Genomic DNA, 20,258 nt, shown 5'->3' with positions numbered 1-20,258 from the left:
AAAGGTTTTCGACAAGTTCAAGGTGTTGACTACAATGAGAGTTTCTCACTCGTATCTATGCTTAAGTCTGTCCGATCATGTTAGCAATTACCGCATTTTATGATTATGAAATTTGGAAAATGGATGTCAAAACTGCATTCCTGAATGGATTTCTGGAAGAAGAGTTGTATATGATGCAGCCAGAAGGTTTTGTCAATCCTAAAGGTGCTAACAAAATATGGAAGCTCCAGCGATCCATCTATGGACTGGTGCAAGCATCTCAGAGTTGGAATATACGCTTTGATAAGTTGATCAAAGCATATAGTTTTATACAGACTTGTGGTGAAGCCTGTATTTACAAGAAAGTGAGTGGGAGCACTACAACATTTCTGATAAGTATATGTGAATGACATATTGTTGATCGGAAATAATGTAGAATTATTATGCAAAGCATAAAGGAGTGTTTGAAAGGAGTTTTTCAAAGAAAGACCTCGGTGAAGCTGCTTACATATTGAGCATCAAGATCTATAGAGATAGATCAAGACGCTTGATAAGTTTTTTTTCAATGAGTACATACCTTGACAAGATTTTGAAGTAGTTCAAAATGGAACAGTCAAAGAAAGAGTTCTAGCCTGTGTTACAAGGTGTGAAATTGAGTAAGACTCAAAGCCCTACCACGACAGAAGATAGAAAGAGAATGAAAGTCATTCCCTATGCCTCAGCCATAGGTTCTATAAAGTATGCCAAGCTGTGTACCAGATCTATTGTATACCCTACCACTGAGTTTGGCAAGGGAGTACAATAGTGATCTAGGAGTAGATCACTGGACAGCGGTCAAAATTATCCTTAGTGGAATACGGATATGTTTCTCGATTATGGAGGTGACAAAAGGCTCGTCGTAAAGGGTTACGTCGATGCAAGTTTTTGGCACTGATCCAGATGACTCTAAGTCTCAATCTGGATACATATTGAAAGTGGGAGCTATTAGCTAGAGTAGCTCCGTGCAGAGCATTGTAGACACAGAATTTGCAAAATACTTACGGATCTAAATGTGACAGACCCGTTGACTAAAATTATCTCACAAGCAAAACATGATCTCACCTTAGTACTCTTTGGGTGTTAATCACATATCGATGTGAACCAGATTACTGACTCTAGTAAACCCTTTGGGTGTTGGTCACATATCGATGTGAACTATGGGTGTTAACCACATAAAGATGTGAACTATTGATGTTAAATCACATGGCAATGTGAACTAGATTATTGACTCTAGTGCAAGTGGGAGACTGAAGGAAATATGCCCTAGAGGCAATAATAAAGTTATTATTCATTTCCTCATATCATGATAAATGTTTATTATTCATGCTAGAATTGTATTAACCGGAAACATAATGCTTGTGTGAATACATAGACAAACAGAGTGTCACTAGTATGCCTCTACTTGACTAGCTCGTTGATCAAAGATGGTTATGTTTCCTAGCCATTGACATGAGTTGTCATTTGATTAATGGGATCACATCATTAGGAGAATGATGTGATTGACTTGACCCATTCCATTAGCTTAGCACTCGATCGTTTAGTATGTTGCTATTGCTTTCTTCATGACTTATACATGTTCCATGACTATGAGATTATGCAACTCCCGTTTACCGGAGGAACACTTTGTGTGCTACCAAACGTCACAACGTAACTAGGTGATTATAAAGGTGCTCTACAGGTGTCTCCGAAGGTACTTGTTGGGTTGGCGTATTTCGAGATTAGGATTTGTCACTCCAATTGTCGGAGAGGTATCTCTGGGCCCACTCGGTAATGCACATCACTTAAGCCTTGCAAGCATTGCAACTAATGAGTTAGTTGCGAGATGATTTATTACGGAACGAGTAAAGAGACTTGCCGGTAACGAGATTAAACTAGGTATTGAGATACCGACAATCGAATCTCGGGCAAGTAACATACCGATGACAAAGGGAACAACGTATGTTGTTATGCGGTCTGACCGATAAAGATCCTCGAAGAATATGTGGGAGCCAATATGAGCATCCAGGTTCCGCTATTGGTTATTGACCGGAGACGTGTCTCGGTCATGTCTACATAGTTCTCGAACTCGTAGGGTCCGCACGCTTAAAGTTTCGATGACAGTTATATTATGAGTTTATATGTTTTGATGTACCGAAGGTAGTTCGGAGTCCCGGATGTGATCACAGACATGACGAGGAGTCTCGAAATGGTCGAGACATGAAGATTGATATATTGGACGACTATATTCGGACACCGGAATGGTTCCGGGGGTTATCGGATATATACCGGAGTACCGGGGGGTTACCGGAACCCCCCCCCGGGGGGGGGGGGTTTAATGGGCCTACATGGGCCTTAGTGGAGAAGAGGAGGGGCAGCCAGGGCAGGCCGCGCGCCCCCTCCCCCTCTAGTCCGAATTGGACAAGGAGGGGGGTGGCGCCCCCCCCCCCTTTCCTTCTTCTCCTCCTCCTCTTTCCCCCTTCTCCTAATCCAACAAGGAAGGGAGGGAGTCCTACTCCTGGTGGGAGTAGGACTCCTCCTGGCGCGCCCGTCTCCTGGCCGGCCGCCTCTCCCCCCCTTGCTCCTTTATATACGGGGGCGGGGGGCACCCCATAGAGACAACAATTGATCATTGATCTTTTTAGTCGTGTGCGGTGCCCCTCCACCATAGTCCACCTCGATAATATCGTAGCGGTGCTTAGGCGAAGCCCTGCGTTGGTAGAACATTATCATCGTCACCACGCCGTCGTGCTGACGAAACTCTCCCTCAACACTCGGCTGGACCGGAGTTCGAGGGACGTCATCGGGCTGAATGTGTGCTGAACTCGGAGGTGTCGTGCATTCGGTACTTGATCGGTCGGATCGTGAAGACGTACGACTACATCAACCGCGTTGTGCTAACGCTTCCGCTTCAGTCTACGAGGGTACGTGGACACACTCTCCCCTCTCGTTGCTATGCATCACCATGATCTTGCGTGTGCGTAGGAATTTTTTTGAAATCACTACGTTCCCCAACAATAGCCGCTCCCATTCCATGGGAATGAAGCATCTATTTAGTGCTTTAAACACCCATTTAGTGCTCCTTCATCGTGCTCGAGATAGAAAAGAAAATTGTACGGTCGCGTTTCCACCTGCTTTTTCTACTTTTGCGGGTTTATCTTACTTTAGTGGGGTTTGTCAATTAAAAACAAAAATCCTGAAAAGCCGGAGGCCGGGGGATCGGCAGAAATGGATCTGGGAGTTGAGGGGGGGGAGGGGAGCTCGAACGCAAGAGAGCAGGACCATGTGCGGTGTGCTGTAAATTAGCGCGCCTTAAAACTCGCGACAAGCGACATATAGCCGCTCACATTCCACGGGAAGGAAGCGTCTATTTAGCGCTTTAAACACCCATTTAGCACTCCTTCATGCATGCTCGGGTTAGAAAAGAAAATTGTACGGTCACGTTTTCACCCGCTTTTTCTAGTTTTGTGGGTTCCTCTCATTTCAGTGGGGTGTTTCAACGAAAAAACAGGAATTCAAAAAATCTTGAAAATTTAAAGAGTTCCTGAATTTGAAAAAATAGGCATGAAAATATAAAAAAAATTCGAAAATAATATATCATGCGTTTGGAAAAAAAATCATGAATTTGAAAGTGTCCATCAATTCAAAAAAGTAATCGTTAATCTGTAGAAAACGCATGGTACAACTCAATCAAATATAGGTTTATACAAAAATGCATGTATCTGGTGCAACAGGCGTTAAATAGGCTTTACAGCTATTTCTCACCTGTCACTAGAGATGCTAATGGACTTAAGAATGTTTACACGTACCGTAACAGGGTCATAAGGAAGACCCAACCAAACATGACGACCAATACCTAGAGTAAACAGTTTCGCCCATGAAAGTTTACACGTACTGTAACAGGGTCACAAGGAAGACCCAACCAAACATGACGCCCATTGTACACTGAACAGTTTTAATATATGGGAACAATTTTCTATATATGGTGAATAATTTAAAATACACACCAAACATTTCCTACACACAAAGTGAAAATTTCTTTAATATAATGTTTTCATAAAACATTATATATATTTAAAATTATTTTATAAGTATATTTTTTATAAATATTTTTGGTATTATTAAGATATATTTTCGCACAAAAATAGAAAATTTTAAATGTGCCATTACACTTTTGGCCCATTTTGTCCAAAATGGGTATTTCTTTGTCTACCTGATGCATTTTTTTAGGAACTTGTCTACCTGACGCCCATTTGCGTAATATAGGAGGACTCAAGCTAGTTGAGGCCGCACACAGAGGTCAGAGCCTACTGGCCCGGCCCAGTTTGTTGATGGGTTGTGCGTCCCCTTCACCGATTTTCTTCTTTGGTTTTTAGTTGTGTTCTTCAGTCGGGTTGTCACCAAAAAACGGCATGCTGGATTTTCTACAGATTTAAAATATTAAAATACATGTTAAAAATAATAGTATATCTTTAAAATATTTGTTATGTGTTTAAAAATAGTTTGACGTATATTTAAATAATATTCATATATTAAAAAAATTCAACTGTGGAAACTCAAAAATGATTTTCAGGCTCTCATGTATATTTCTCAATCCAGGATCAACTTGCTCTAAAAACAATTCATGATCAACTTGACATCACAGTGGAATGGTCATTACAAAGCACTTAAAAGTATTACAAGCTTGAATATCTCTTGCGACAAGGCATACATAGCAAGATTTCTCGTGACTTTTATTACATCCAGAAAGCAGCGGAAAAACGCGTAGCGACTCCATCTCAGCCACACGTAATCAATGTATTCTACGAGACCTCACTCATCTGGATCGTCATAGTAGTCATAGTCTTCACCCTTGTCTTCGTTGAACTTTGAAGTACAAAATTTTTATTTCCATTGGTACATTACGTACTCAACATGCCTCCCCCAGAGGAGGACCTATTAGCTACATGTGGTTTCAAAGGAAAGTTGTTGGCTCATTTGCGTAACAACAAATTTTGTTTGAAATATAACGGTAATTGGATAAAAACAGTTTTTAACAACAAAAAACAAGTTTTATCTCTAGCATAACTTTCATCAATGTGAGGGTCCTCAACCGCTCTTTATAGGTTCTAGCAACAGGGTCAAAGACGGAATAAGCAAGAGAGATCATGTATGTCAAGAAAGATTCATGTGTCGTCCACGGTTACTCAAATAGTTTTACACTCTGCAGATGTTGTACACTTTAACCACACGACACAATCCCGTCTTGCTGCCACCTGTGGCCGCTAGTATAGTACCGACTATTTGGGGTACCGATAAGGGAATTGTGACGAGGTCTTTCATCACCACACTTACTGTGTCATGCCCACTAGGTTTTAACACGGAAGTAACTGCAATTCCCACTCGGGGACCCCAATTGTGCCTAGGATACTCCCCGCAGTGAGGCTACCCCATCTGCGGTAGAGTGAGCTAACAAATCAACCAAGCTAGGTCACATATAGCATCTGGTTGTACTGTTATCACGATCCGTCGACATGGTAGATTTCTTGGGGAAATGGAAAAGGGGAAGGACAGGGTAGAGCTAACTAATCGACCAAGCCAGGTTCCATGTAGCATGTGATTGTACTGTTATCACGGCCGACGATAGGGTAGATTTCTTTGTAAAATGGGAAAGGGGGATGACAAGGAAACTAGGAGTATGAGAGAGCATATTGTAAGGAACGTCCATGTACCTTTGGTTTTGGAAATGGTGGAGTTTTTGGGAATTATGGAGGGGCAACAATCAACCTAGTTGTTGGTTTTTTCTCTTCTGTAGGTGCGCCTGGAGGAAGAAGATGGAGCACTCGGGGTCGGGATGTAAATGATACGGATAATTTATGTTTCGAATCCACATCCGCATCCTATTTGGCATGCATTTGCATGAATCCGATGGATATGGATGCAGATACAGATTATGATAAACTAAATATCCTTCAGATATGGTATCCGTAATATTCGATGGATGTGGATTATACGGTATTTTTTATGGATTATCCGAGGTTATCAAATAGGATTATCCAATAAATGTAGTCCAATCGGCAAGCCCAAATACCCTATTAGAAAAATTATAATCACCTCATATAAATAGTGCATGACCCTAACCCTATTAGCATCGTAGCAAGATTGTACGATCACTCTGTGCGTCACTTTATCAATATTTCTTCTTGTTGTTGTATTGTGGTGTGATTTATGACTTTAAGTGCTTGGCCACTCTCTAGTGTTATGTGGTTGGATAAAATAGCATGTTAATATTGTCTGCACGGTAGAAATAAAAACATGTGTCTTCACACGTGTGATATGATATTTTTTTCAACGCTTTTGATCCAGGTCTGCTCCTTTTTTGTAGTCTGGTTTAATTTGCATTCTAATCTACATCTGATTCAACGCTTTTTCGTAGTCTAATTTAATTTGCTTCGAATCCGACAAAAAATTGGGGGAAAGCACTATCCGATCTAATCCGTTTACAATAGCCTGGGAGATGGGCCAAGTCGGCCAAGCCCATGACGAAGGAAGGGAGCAGCAAAAGAAACAATGAGAGGAAGAAGTAGGAATGCGGCCTAAGAGAGAGGAAATAAAAATAAAAATAAAAGAGATATGGGCTTGGCCCATTCGGGTGGGAAAAAAGAGAAGAACAGGGAGAAGATACACGGAGGGTGATATGTGGGCGTTGATATGTATCGCTATAAGCCATACATATGCAGCGATCGCCTACAGCCCCCGCTCGATTATGGCGCCTCGCTCGAATGCTAGCATGATGTGCCGACCCAATAGGGCACCTCACTCACTCAATGCTCATTCCTTTTGTATTGTAAATGAATTTGAAATTTTAGAAATTGTTCAAGAATTTGAAAAAGTTCACAAATCCAAAACAAGTTCATGAATACAAAAAAGCATGTGTAAACCAAAAAAGGTTAATGGATTCAAAAAATGTTTGTGAATTTCAAAATTCTTCATTAGTTTGAAAAATGTTCATGAAACCATATTCTTTTTTGAGAAAGTTAACTTTTCTGAATATTGTGAACATTTTTCTGAAAATTTCAACAATTTTCGGCAAATGCAAACAAAAAAATGAAACACGTACAATTTTTTTTATAAATGTAATATTTTTAAAGAGTTGTGAACATTTCCTGTATGTGATTTTTTTGGAAATCCAAACACTTTTCCGATAACCCAAATATTTTTGAAATTCTGAACAATTTTTGAAATCCAATGATTTTTTTGAAAATGTGAACGATTTTTGAAAAAGCCATTTTAGTTCTAACAATTTGCGGCAAAAGGACGACCCTTCGCACAGGATCGCCCGACTGGGCTGGCCCGTTGCGGCTGAACAGGAGCTCGCGGTCAAACGCAAAAATAATACGGCGCCACGAGCGAGGTGGGATTCAAACCATGGATCTCTGCTTACTGCACTAACCATGCTAGCCAGTACGCCTATAGAGTTTTGTTGATGAATACGTAGCCTGATTTGTAAAGAACGATTAGCAGCGGCGTAAACTGAACATCTCTTAAGTAATTGCAACCAAAAGTTCAAATTTCGATCACCCGTTGGAAATTAAGGAATTTTAAAAATGCGAACAATTTCAAAATTTTGAAACAGCATATGAAACTGCAAAAGAAAATTCAAAATTCTTGAACATTTTCCCAAAAAGTGAACATTTTTTGAATTTATACAAAAAACCTGAATAAGGTTCATCTATTGAATTTCGATTTTTTTTTTCTAAAACGATAAAAACAATTAAATTTTCAGAACATTTATAAAAACACAAATACATTTAAAAACACAAAATTTCAGAACATTTTCCAAAAAACACTAAATTTTTTGGAATTGGTGATTTAAAAAAAACTAGAACAAATTTTGAAATCTCGAACATTTTTTTAAAAGCCAAACTTTTTCGAATTGGTGAACAAAAATTTAAAATGGCAACAAATTTTGAAATCCAGAGCAAAATTTTAAAACTGGTTGTAATGGAATCATTATTCTAAAACTTCATAAAAAATCTAAAACACGAACATATTTTCTAAAGTGCGAACAATTTTTGAAACTTTGAACATTTTTGAAACATTGCGAACATTTTTATAGTAATGAACAAATTTGCGAAACACAAACATTTTTCTAAAGAGCGAACAATTTTTGAAGCTTTGAACATTTTTTGAAAAACTGCGAATATTTTTTAAAACATGAACAATTTTTGAACTCCTGAAAAATGAAGATTTTGAGGACAATTTTTGAAACATGGACATTTTTCGAAATTTTGCTAACAATTTTGAAAAACGAACATTTTCTGAAATTTTGCGAACAATTTTTTACAATGGAAAATTGAAAATCCAGGAAGTTTTTCGGATTTATGAACAAAAACAGTAAAACACAATGATTTAAAAAAAATGAAAAAAAATTGAAAATGAAAAATTAAAAAGAAAGGAAAGTAAAAAAACCGAAAGGAAACAAAAGAAAATAAACAGAAAAGGAAAAAGAGAAAAAGGAAAACGAAAAAAGAACATAATAAAAAAAACCGGATCAGGAACCTTCTAGAAGTTTTCCAAAACCAGAAAAAACCGGCTGGAACCTCTAGAAAGGTTCCCAAAACCGGTGACGTTGAAACACTTAAACGGGTTGGTCCACCTGGAACGATCCCTGGATCTCCCTTTGCGAAACCTCGACAGTTTGCGCAAAGTTCGGCGAATAGGAAATTCCCCTAAAACCAGTCATCACGCCTCGAGTAGTTCGGTCCCCTCCCTGCTAAATGGGCCGGAACGGTAATACGGTGGCATATAGTATGTATTGCAGAGAGCGACATATAGTATGTATCGTATAGAGCGATACATAGTATTTGCGCGCGATATGTACCGCGCCTACCAAGTGATACGGGAATCTTGCTGACGCGCCCCCGCGCTGTTGCACCAGGCCACACGTCACATCGCTCGGTCTAGTGACGTCACGCACTCTTCTCAAAAAAAAGTGACGCACGCACGAGGCTGCTTGCCTAAAAATAAGCACGCTAGGTTCCCAGCAAGAGCCATCGATTTTTAAAATATGTTTCCAAATTCCAAAAAAGCTGTGAAACTCAAGAACTGTTCAAGAATATGAAAATAAGTTCATGTACATAATTTTGTCGCAAATTTGAAAATATTCTTGAAGTGAATTTTTTTATGAATTCAAAAAATGTTCATGAGTTTGACAAAATGTCTGTGAATTCAGAAAAATGTATACAAACATAAACTGATCACAAATAGAAAAGCTGTTCCCGAATTAAAAAAATTCACAAATTGAAAAATCTTAATGGGTTTGAAAAAGGTTCATGAATTAAAAAACTATTCACAAATTAAAAAAATGTTGGTAAATTTGAAAAAGTTCTTCAACTTAAATTTTCACAAATATGTAAAGGTTCCAAAATTTAAAAAATTTCCGCAAATTTTAAAATTATCCATGAGATTAAATAAAATCATGAAGTCAAAATATATTGACGAATTTCCAAAAAAATTCATGAACTTGAAATTGTGCATGAATTTGAAAATATTCCCAAATTCAAAAAATGTCCGCTGATTTGGACAAAAAATTTGCTGATTGAAAAGAGTTCACAAATTCAAAATATGTCTGTGGATTTTAAAAATTGCGAATTGAAAAAATGTTCACGAATTCAAAAAAGTACGATGATTGAAAAAATATTCACAAATTCTAAAGGGAGATAAAATAAAAGTAATAAGTAAAGGAAAACTTAAAGGGGATATAAAAAATGGAAAACATATATAAAAGGGGATGTAATAGAAAGCAGAAAAAGAAAAAGCCTGAAAGAAAAATCTGAAAACTAAAGAAGGAAAAACAATGGAAACCTTGCCAAAACCGGACAGAAGGTTCCAGAAGTTTCCGAAAATTGGCCGAAGGAAGCTGCTCCCACAGCGCTCGGTTGCCACTAAACGGCCGACGCACATATGGGCAGTGGGGCGATCGCCGACTTATGTATTGCAAAGAGTGATACATGTCATTTGCGGAAGAGAGAGGAGGTGGATTGGGGCCTAGGGAATTCAACTCTGAGTGTGAGAGGGAAATAAATTGATTTTCATTTTCAGGGAAATCTAGAAAAGGAATAAAGGATCAATGAAAAGGTTACGATGAGTATAGTACAATTGGTATACTAATATTCACTTCTTTGCTATGAAATTGTCAAATCATACCGGCATGCTGCCCGAAAATGCAGTACCGATGGAAGGTGAGAGGGGGAGATGGAGTCGGCTAACTTACACAGAACATAAAGTCTACTTTGTAGGGTTGCAATTGCCAGGATCGTGCAAGCAAACTTTGACTCTATTGATTGGATGATCACGGTGGTGTTTGTACCTTAGCTCACGGCAGATCAAACCCTAAGTAATTTGACTCAACGTGCAATGTGTGCTTCATTAAAGTGGAGTATTTTTCCAGTGCGAAATGCAACCAAGATGTTCAGGGTGATTTCGCCAATTTTAAAGCTCCGCTACTCCGGTACGTGTTAGATTGTTGTGTGATGATCTGTACGTTATTTTGTATGTCGGCATTTCCCAAAATAAAACTGCATAACACATCTCTCTACCAAGAGGGAAGAAGCAAAACATAGGTACAGTAGTAGTACGAGTACTTGTCTAGAGTGTAGACAATTTCCCAGGCTTTGCGTGTCCGGCTGTCCGGCACCGGCACGCACACTGATGCGTCAGCTTCTCTATTAATCGCACTGGGACAAAAGCTATGCAACGAACTAACTCTAGGAACAGAAGATGAGAACAGTTGACACTTCAGAAGGACATGCTGCTCTCTCTTCTCTCTATAAAAAAAGGACATGCTGCTACTAACTTTATAGTAGTTTTTTTCCTATCTTTTCCATTGGACAAATCAAGTTGCCAACTAACACCTCAAAGTTTCAGATATACTCCCTTCGTCCTAAAATAAGTACTTAATTTTGTACTAACTTTGTATTTTAGGACGAAGAGAGTAGAAAACATGCAAATATCCCTGATCATGCCTGCCCTGAGATTTTGTACTCTCTGAATGACCATTAATGTCGAATATAACTGCCTAAAAAATTCTAGCGATGTTACTTTCTAAAGAAAAAAAATCTAGCAATGTTCAATCCTCATTAAATTGTGTGGATTGGCTGCTCCTGCAACCACAGCAATTCAAGCCAAGAGAAGGAAATCAACAGGTGAAAAAGATGAAAGCAATTCCTCCAGAAAAGGAAGATGAAAGCAACCGTTTTGAAAGGGAAATAGCAAAAGCAGTTTCTCTTGAAAGGAAAAGGCATCACATCAAGCTCGGCCATGTTGCTGAAATCTTTGTCCTTGTGTCATGGGCCTTGTACGACCGGGAAATGTACTCCTATACGAGCTAAGCTTTTGAATTAAATGAAGCATAACTCAGCTTGTACCTGAGGTGATGGCATCAACAGTGGAGGCAATGTGACACAACGAAGGCGACTACCTGTGTAGGACAATTTTTTTTCTCCTTTTGTGGTTGAAGGAGAACATCATTTATTTCCTTCTTGTTAAAAAGGGTGGGCACATATGAAAGGTGTTGGCCACAAAGATTTTGTTGTTGCTGTACTGCATCCATCATGGGTCTAGTCCTCTTGTAAGGACTGTGAACTTGACAAGGCATGTAGATGGAAGTAGACCTCCCAACATCGATCTTTTCTGTACTGTTTCTTGTTAGTGTTCATTTTGTGGAGATTTGGATTTGGGATTTTTTTCCCTTGTACCGAAAAGACTTGTGAATGTACTCCCTTTGTTAACTAATATATGACGTTTGGGTCACTACAGTATATTACTCCCTTCATCCCGAATTACTTGTCACATATATGGATGTATCTAGGCGTATTTTAGTTTTAGATACATCCATTTTCTACGAAAAGTAATTTCAGAAGTAGCATGGAGGGAGTAGTTTATAGAGATAGTATTTACAAAGCTCATCCTGAACGAAGCAAAATTAGAGGAATATAACGCGATTTTGTTTAGGCCACGTGATCTTGGAAAAATTGATGATACAAATTCACTTAGAAGTATGTAATGAAGCCGGAGGCAGGATTACCAAAAAAAAGATGTTAAGGGGAACCTGTCAGGTCTAAATTTGCAATGGACTTTCTTATCTCACGGACGTTTGCTGGTTTGGGTGGCATTTGCGAACGTTTTGATGACTATTTTAGTTGTTTGGAGACCGACTGTTTCTTCAAAACAACACGACAGTTTTTGAGAAGAAAGAGATTTTGAGTAAAAACGAGCAGAAACTGCCATCATTTGATCTCGCGTCGCAACTAAAATTGCAAGCAAACCCTTTTCCAACGAACGCCAGCCAGATAGCATTACCGATTTGTAATACCTTTATACGCGAGTTTGTGTGTGCCAATTTTTTGGCGAGTATTTTTGTATGTGCCTATATGTTATAACGTGATTCACATCTATGCATTTTCTGAGATTTTTTTAGTGCATAATTGGGTAAGCCATGTACTCGATGACTCACCTTTGCACGTACATGTTTTATCAAAATTTCAGTTGGCTTAGTACACTATATGATCGATGTGGTTTTACATTTGTAGACGGTGGCAACATTGCTCCGAAAATAAACATATAAAAACGACTGGCAACCCCAAATCTCCTGTGACCGGCCTAACATAGATTCGGTAGGATTTGATTCAGCAGAAACTTCTTCTCCCCCACTCAGCATTTGCCGCGAGCAGGCAACACTCCTGCAGTCCTGCTGGCCCCAGGCCACGCTCTCCGACGAACGCGCGACGCGCAATGGGGAGGCGGCCCCTCGCCAGCGCGGCCGCGTTCGTCGCGCTCGCCGTGCTCCTCCTCGTCGTCGTGGTCGCAGTCCACGGTGCGGGCGTACCATCATTGTCCGTGATGGCGTCGGCGGGCAACGGCCGCGGCCGTGCCGTCGTCGCAACGGCCACCTTCGACGCCGCCCGGTGCAAGGAGCAGAGGAAGAAGAAAGCCGGTGGTGCAGTGGCGTGGGCAGGCTACGGCGATGAGGACGAGGACGACGACAAGCATGTCGTGCCGACCGGCCCAAACCCGTTGCACAACAGATGAGACGTCGCGGCGACCATGTTTTTTTTCTTTCTGAAACGTGGGCGACCATGTTTGTCTGCACTGCACAGGCTAGTTAGCTCAGGAGGTCAAAGCTCCCTCCTGTGCCATGGCGGCGCACAATTGTTTGTCATTGCTTCGTCTTCTTCTCTTGTGTTTTCATCGTGGACTAGTCCAAATAAGCAGTCCACTAACTGAACTGCCTGTACATATGTAAGATCTCTCCCTGCTGCCTTTCCCCCCTCTTCTTACATATTATCCTTTCGTCTTTCTGAAGATATTGTGTACGTTCTCTGTTTCTATCACATGGCACGGGAAACAGTATGCGTTTTATATTTCTTGATTTCTTCAGAATAAAATGGCGCATGGGAAACAATGTGCTTTTTATATTATACATTTTTCAAAGAGGTAATATCACTGAGAGTTACAGAACTTGCATCACATGTTCAGTTTGATGCTAGAACTTTGAAAATACGGTTTTGTGGTCACTTAATAACTTGACTCAAGCGTGTAAATATGGTCACGAACGTAATGTGGCCGTATCCATGTGTATGGCCCCGCCTGTCACTGAGTGAGGACACTCGGGCTATGCATTTTTGCGCAAGACACCCTTGTATTTTTTTATTTTCGAAAAATCTGACCACCACAACGCACTTTTGCACAGAAAGTCCTTGATTTTTTTATTTGCAGAAAAGTCGCCTACTGGCTACTGTTCTGCTCACGATGCGAAAAGTAAAACAAAAAGGGCCACGTCAAAACTCAAACAAGAGACCCAATGTTAGATCAGCTGCTCGCATAGCAACTCCACGATTCACATTTGAATATGATCTTCATCGTGAGGCCGCGGTCAATCCTATCTCTTCCCACGATAATTCTTCCCCCACGCAGCCACGTATTCACCTCTCCTTCTTCCTCGGCTTTCTCTTCCCTTCCTCGCAGCCACGCATTCAGTCAATGCCCTTCTTCCCCACCTCTCCCCAACACCAGCGATGGATCCAGCCCCTTTCCCCGCCCCACCCCCATGCAGCCTCTCTCCACATCCTCACCTTACCTTTGCTCGTTCCCATGACGGTATCAGGCTCTGCGCTGCTAGAGCCCCCCCTGCTCTAAGGTCTAGCATGGGGACATGGATGGGAAGAGGGCGTGGAGGGGATGGTCTGTGCTACAGAGCTGCGCTCCCTTCCACATCGCAGCTAGGCGCGCCCCCATCGACACTCGTGCTGAGGTGTTCCTGGCTCTCCATCGTCAAACACAAAGGCGGTGGGGAAATTACACGGGATAAGCTGCTCGTGAAGGACGGCATCGACCACATGCTCATCTTGCACGACTTCTTCTTCGACCTTTCTCTCTGGTTGGTCATCCGTGAGACTAGATCCATTATTTTCAGCAAGACCATATATATGAACTGAACATGCTTGTTGAAATGACTCTATGAGTATGAACTACCTGGTGTTGACCTTATTTTGTTGATTCACTTCATGTGGTTGTGACTGCCGAAGCCTCAACTGTGAAGTAGAAATAGAGGCCTACACACCTTTTTAAGCTCTTTGGAAAAAGTGCACAAATTGGAAATTGCACTTGCTTAGTTGTAGCGATGCCGATGACATGCTGCAAAAACTCGTTGTCGTTACTGTCTTCATATTTTAGTTAGTGTTCATGAAGTAGAGGTATCCTTTTTGTTTGGTGTTGTGCTATTTTTAGCGATATTTGGGTGTGGATGACCTCTCCGGTGCTTTGGTAGTTTGTAGTGTAGTGAGCTACCATCATAAAATTGATGGAGTTACCAAACCGTTCAGGTTAAAGTTATCAACCGTCAAGCGATGTAGTAATTTATTCTTTGATTGTAAAATAGTTACAATAGTAAAACTGGTGTAGTTATCCCACTATATATAGGTTATAGTTACCATTTTTTGTCACCACGTGCTTGTGTTTATACTTACCTAGATATCAAGGCTCAGTTTACCACCATCCTAGTTTTGTAGTTATCCAGTTATCCAATTTTATTACCACGTCAAAATTGATGTAGTTATCCTCACATTTAGGCTATCATTACCATCGTCACATTAGTTTTGTTAGTAACTTCATTTATTCAGTTATCCTACCACATCATGGATGAGTTGCACATACTACCAACATATCAGTGATATAGTTACCCAACCGACATCACTTTTGTAATATCTAGTTTTTGAAGCCTATAGAAACAATCTTTGGTAACACACATGTGCCTTTTGTTGGTAACTTTTAGTGTGGGCAGCTGGTAAATTTAGAGTTGGGAGGCTGATAACTTTAGTGTTGGCGAGCTGGTAAGGTTTGATTCTTTCCTCCTCCAACCAGCTTTGCGTACGCGTTTTTCTGTCTGTTCCCAGTACTTGAGATATGCATTGTTGGCAAAATTATTTTCGTAACTGGCGAACCACCTCATTGTTGTAACAGTACCAATGTCGTACAATGCGAAGACGAGGAATTGAGGAACATGACCTTAAGGGCCTTTCGATGATATACAGAACGAATGCGAGGAATTGAAGAAGTGAGAAAGATGACCTTCAGTGGTCTTTCGATGACATACAATGCTAAGACGTGGAATTGGGAAATTGAGGAACCTGAATTTCAGTGGTTGTTCGACAACATACAAGGCGAAGGCGAGGAATTGCGGAAGATGACCTTCAGTGGTATTGGCGGCGGTATGACGGGAAGACATGGATATTCTAGTCCTTTCTCCATGTGTGTTCCGACAGGGTAGGCGACACTTAGTCAGATCGTTTTTTTGCCGACGTTTACTGATTGTTTCTGTTTTCATCTTTTGCTAGTGGAACATGACATTTTGTTGGTCGACCTAATGATCTACTGATCGGCTATGTGTTCAACTCGCATCACTTTGCTTAGCAAAATCAGTATCACTTTCTTTGTAATGTGTTCGCCTACTTAGCTCTGTTTTTCAGCATGTTATCTCAAAACGGTTTCTCTTGACAATTCATATGTTGAACTCGATTTTGTTTTAACTTAGCTTGATCCTGATAACTTATACGTTGTCAGCCTGGTAGCTTCTAGTGTGTCAGCATGATAAAACACTTAGTTTGTTATCATGTTTAACTCTTTTTTTCAGCATGGTAAATTCAAATGTTTCTACGTGATAATTCATAGTGTTTTTAGCCTCATAATTATACTATGTGTAGCAGTTTAACTTAATCCTGCTTTTAACACTTTCTTTTTTACTTTCAACCTGATAACTTATGCAAATTGAGGTTGATAAGTTATAATATGTCAGCCTGATAAGTTGTGATGTGCCATAATGGTTAACAGGAACTGCTTTTTCACACTCGTGTTTTTACTTCCTCTTGATAAGTTATGTAGCTTGAGCCTGATACCTATACTACGTCAGCCTGATAACTTCTAGGGTGTCAGCATGGTAACACTCACTTTTTTGTTACCCTCTTTAACTCATTTTCTTTTCAGTAATGGTAACTTCAATTGTTTCTACCTGGTAATTCATATTGATTTAGCTTGATAAATTACATCACGTGAGCATTTTTAACTCTCTAACCGCTTTCAACACTTATAATTTTACTTCAACAAGATAACTTTTGCAACTTCAGCCTGATAACATGTAATATGTCAGCCTGATAATTTGTGATGTGTTACAATGTTTAACTCAAACTGCTATCAACACTCATGTTACTTGATTATTTATGTAGCTTGAGCCTGATAACTTATAATATATCAGCCTGATAAATCAAGCAATTCAGCATGATAACAACCACTTTTGTTAGTCTGGTTAATTCATTCTTTTTTTCCAGCATGGTAACTCAAACAGTTTCTACCTGATAATTCATATTGTTTTAGCCTAATAAATTATACCGTGTGTAGTAGTTTAACTTGATCCGCTTTCAATACTTTTTTTTACTTTCAACCTGATAATTTTATGCAACTTGATAACTTATGAGGTGCGAGTATGTTTAACTCACACTTTGATAGCATGTTTAACTCATATTTTTAGCTAGGAGGTTGCATCTCTGATAATATCCCTAGGTTTAGGAAGAATTTTACGTAGTTACCAGATTGATTATGGTATAATTATCACCACGACATGATGCATGTTACCCAGCTTGCTAGGTTATAGCCAAAATATTACAGTAGTGATGTAGTTACACATGTGTGGTTATGGTAATATCTAGTATTGGAATCAATAACTATCACCGAGTAGTTTGGACAACGTCATACTTTTGCCGGTAAAAACATATGAATAGTATGGGTCCCTTATAGTATTGAGTGATAAAATTTGACCTAAAAAAGTCATTGAAATAGTGCAAAAATTCCAGTTTTTCATGCCCGATAAGTTTAGTGTGAACAGGTTGGTAACTTATGTAGCCGGGGCATGGTAACTTTTGACAAAAAAAGTCATCGAAATATACCAACATAGGATCTAGTTTCGAAGATCTCGCCACGATAGATTTATTGGTGAAAATAGATTTTGAATAGGACCAATGGTTTGAGCTACAAAACATTTATAATTTTCGAATTTAGATAGAATTTTTGCTGACATCAGCTTTTTTGTCTTATATGCATGCATGCAGTGATCTAAGTGTGCATGCTGGAGGAGGCGTTCAAACCTATACCTAAATTTGGAATCAACGCATGCATGCACCTATTTTAGTGGAGAGGAAAATTCGTCCGGATCCATTGCTAATAATCCGAACAGTAGGACATTAGCACAGTCCATATATATATATTAAGCGAGGATCATGCGGAGCTTATCTGTGCTGCAGATACAGCGGCCCATTTTACACGCGCTATCTTTTTAAGTTATTTGTAAAAATTAAGCAATATAATTATATTCAGATATTAGTGTGTAAAACTATTATACATACAAAACATGATTAGTAAGTATTTTTTTAATATAAACTGTGTATTATGCAAATAATTAATTCATAAAATTTAAGTAATAATTTTTTAAAAGTTTAAACACTTAAGATACTTTTTCAAAATATTTGGAAAACGTAAATAATAAAATGATATTCAAATATTTGTGGGTTAAAAATATTATACATACAAGAGATGATTAATAAACAAAAATATCTGAATATAAACCTGTGTGTGATATAAAAAATACTTAGTTAATAATTATTTTTATAATGTATATTAAATAAATATTTTTAATTAATTCATAAAAAATATATGCTCGTAGCTTATATTTAAATTATACAAAATGATGACTAAAAAAATTACTAAATATTTATGAATATTCACTTATCTATATATTTTACTCATGAGTTATATTAAAAAACAATAATTTAAATATTAGACATGATTGAACATTCATATCAACAGTTTATAATGTAAAGTATTATAATTTTTAATCATATAAACATTGAACTGTAGAAATGTGCGTATATTTATTGAAATGTTTGCATAATTAAAATAATGTTTTAAATTTTTAAATTGGAAAATATTTGTATTATACTAAATTATAAAAACATTTTTTATAATGCGTAAATATTGTTGCAAATATATCAATATTTTAAAATAGTACATGATTTTTTTTAAAGTATGTTATTTCGTTTGAGTGTACAATATTTGTACCACATGAATATTTAAACATTTTTTCTATTACTGATATTATAATTTAAATACCATGTACAAATTTCTAGAAAAAACGAACACGCGCAAAATGGGCCGCTGCATCTAGCCGATTTTAGCTCCACATGCATCTTCGCCTAGTACATATAGCTTTGTTATCCAGTTTGAACATTGAAATGTGAAGGGTAGAGTGCTATAGCTGCGCATTTGTATCCGTTGGTCATTGGTTTGAGACCTGGCAGCTCCCATTTTGTGTTAATTTCCGTGTTCGCGTTGTGAACAGCACAATGGGCGAGTTTTTCAGCAAGTAAAAAAACGAGAGAAAGTTTTGTGCAAAAATGCACCACGATGTTTGGATTTTTTTCCACAAATAAAAAAGATGAGGGTTTTTAATGCAAAAATGTGTCGGCCGAGCACCATTAGTCACTGACAGGTGGGGCCATACACACGGCCCGCATACACGTTTGTGATCGTATCTGCATGTTTGAGTCAAGTTAGGTGATCACAAAGCTGTGTTCAAAAGAAAAATTGATCACAAAATCATATTTACAAAGTTCTAGCACCAAACTGCACATGTGATGCAAGTTCTACAACTCCTAGTGATATTACCTCTTTTCCAAACTAACACGGCAGCCCTCGCAAATGCGTTGAGAACATCATATTTAGTATGTCAAAAAAGCTGAGTTTTTATTTTATTTTGCGAGTGTATCCCTTTCGATTTCAGTGGATAATAACAAACATATTTTGGGCCCTAAAAAGCGAAAATTTCATGTGATATCTTCGAAGAGGGTGGTGCTAACCAAACAGAACCTCACACGCGTTACAATTGGCAAGGAGGTAAATAATATGGCTTTTATACTCATGATATATTACTAGCTCATATATGGCTTCATGCATCATTTTGATGCAGAGACCGGTAGTAATCATCTTTTTCATAAAAATGATAATATATACCTCAGTATTGCAAAACTATTGCAAAGAATCAAACTTATCATGTTCAATGATCTACAAGTCTTATCCATGTTTTTATATATACCACCAATACATACCTATGACCAACATATTAGACCATGCCAACAAACAATTCCTATTCAACTCTCCAAAAAGATATAAGCGAATCAGGAGAGTTCTAATCCGTTCTACAAAAGATTCAACCAAACTCTAACAAATATAAGTGAAGAAAAAGAGCAATCTACAACAAAAATACTTTAAGTGTAGAGAAACAAGCATCCAAACTTCAAAAGATAAAAGTGAGAGACACGAGCACTTTATAAAGCCATAATCAAAACATATAAGTGAAGTGCAAAAAGCATTATATAAATCAACCAAGAACTGTCCCATACCAGCATGTTGAATAACTAAAAGAAAGAAAAACAAACGTTGCTCCAAGAATTTACGCATATTATGTGAACAAATAAAAATATAGGCCCAATCGAGACAGATCGATAATTGTCAAGGAAGAAATAGGGGATGCCTTCCGGGGCATCCCCAAGCTTAGACGCTTGAGTCTCCTTGGATATTTACTTGGGGTGTCTTGGGCATGCCCAAGATTGAACTTTTCCCTCTCATTATTCCTATCATATCGATGTCTTCCCTCGGTCTTAGAAACTTCATCCACAGAA

The 20,258-nt window shown here is 38.6% G+C and overlaps 1 protein-coding gene across 3 annotated transcripts; it reads left to right on the top strand.

Moving 5' to 3' along the window:
• Window positions 1-13,901: 13,901 nt before the first annotated feature.
• Window positions 13,902-17,931, top strand: LOC123143825 (uncharacterized). 3 transcript variants are annotated; one of them, XR_006471087.1, is made up of 3 exons: window positions 13,927-14,413; window positions 15,496-15,798; window positions 17,634-17,931. XR_006471087.1 is itself a non-coding variant. In XM_044562829.1 (2 exons), the coding sequence occupies exons 1-2, from the start codon at window positions 14,052-14,054 to the stop codon at window positions 17,677-17,679; spliced, it is 408 nt and encodes a 135-aa protein (XP_044418764.1). In that variant the 5' UTR covers window positions 13,910-14,051; the 3' UTR covers window positions 17,680-17,931. The 3 variants fall into 3 exon arrangements, 1 of the variants encoding a protein (XP_044418764.1); XR_006471086.1 differs by lacking the exon at window positions 17,634-17,931 and having other exon boundaries at window positions 13,902-14,413; window positions 15,496-16,032; XM_044562829.1 differs by lacking the exon at window positions 15,496-15,798 and having other exon boundaries at window positions 13,910-14,413.
• The last annotated feature ends 2,327 nt before the right edge of the window (window positions 17,932-20,258 follow it).

The sequence above is a fragment of the Triticum aestivum genome, chromosome 6D (assembly GCF_018294505.1).
Source record: "Triticum aestivum cultivar Chinese Spring chromosome 6D, IWGSC CS RefSeq v2.1, whole genome shotgun sequence".
NCBI classification, from domain to species: Eukaryota; Viridiplantae; Streptophyta; class Magnoliopsida; order Poales; family Poaceae; genus Triticum; species Triticum aestivum.
Note: the sequence above shows the minus strand (reverse complement) of the source record. Positions and strands in the feature narration are given on the sequence as shown.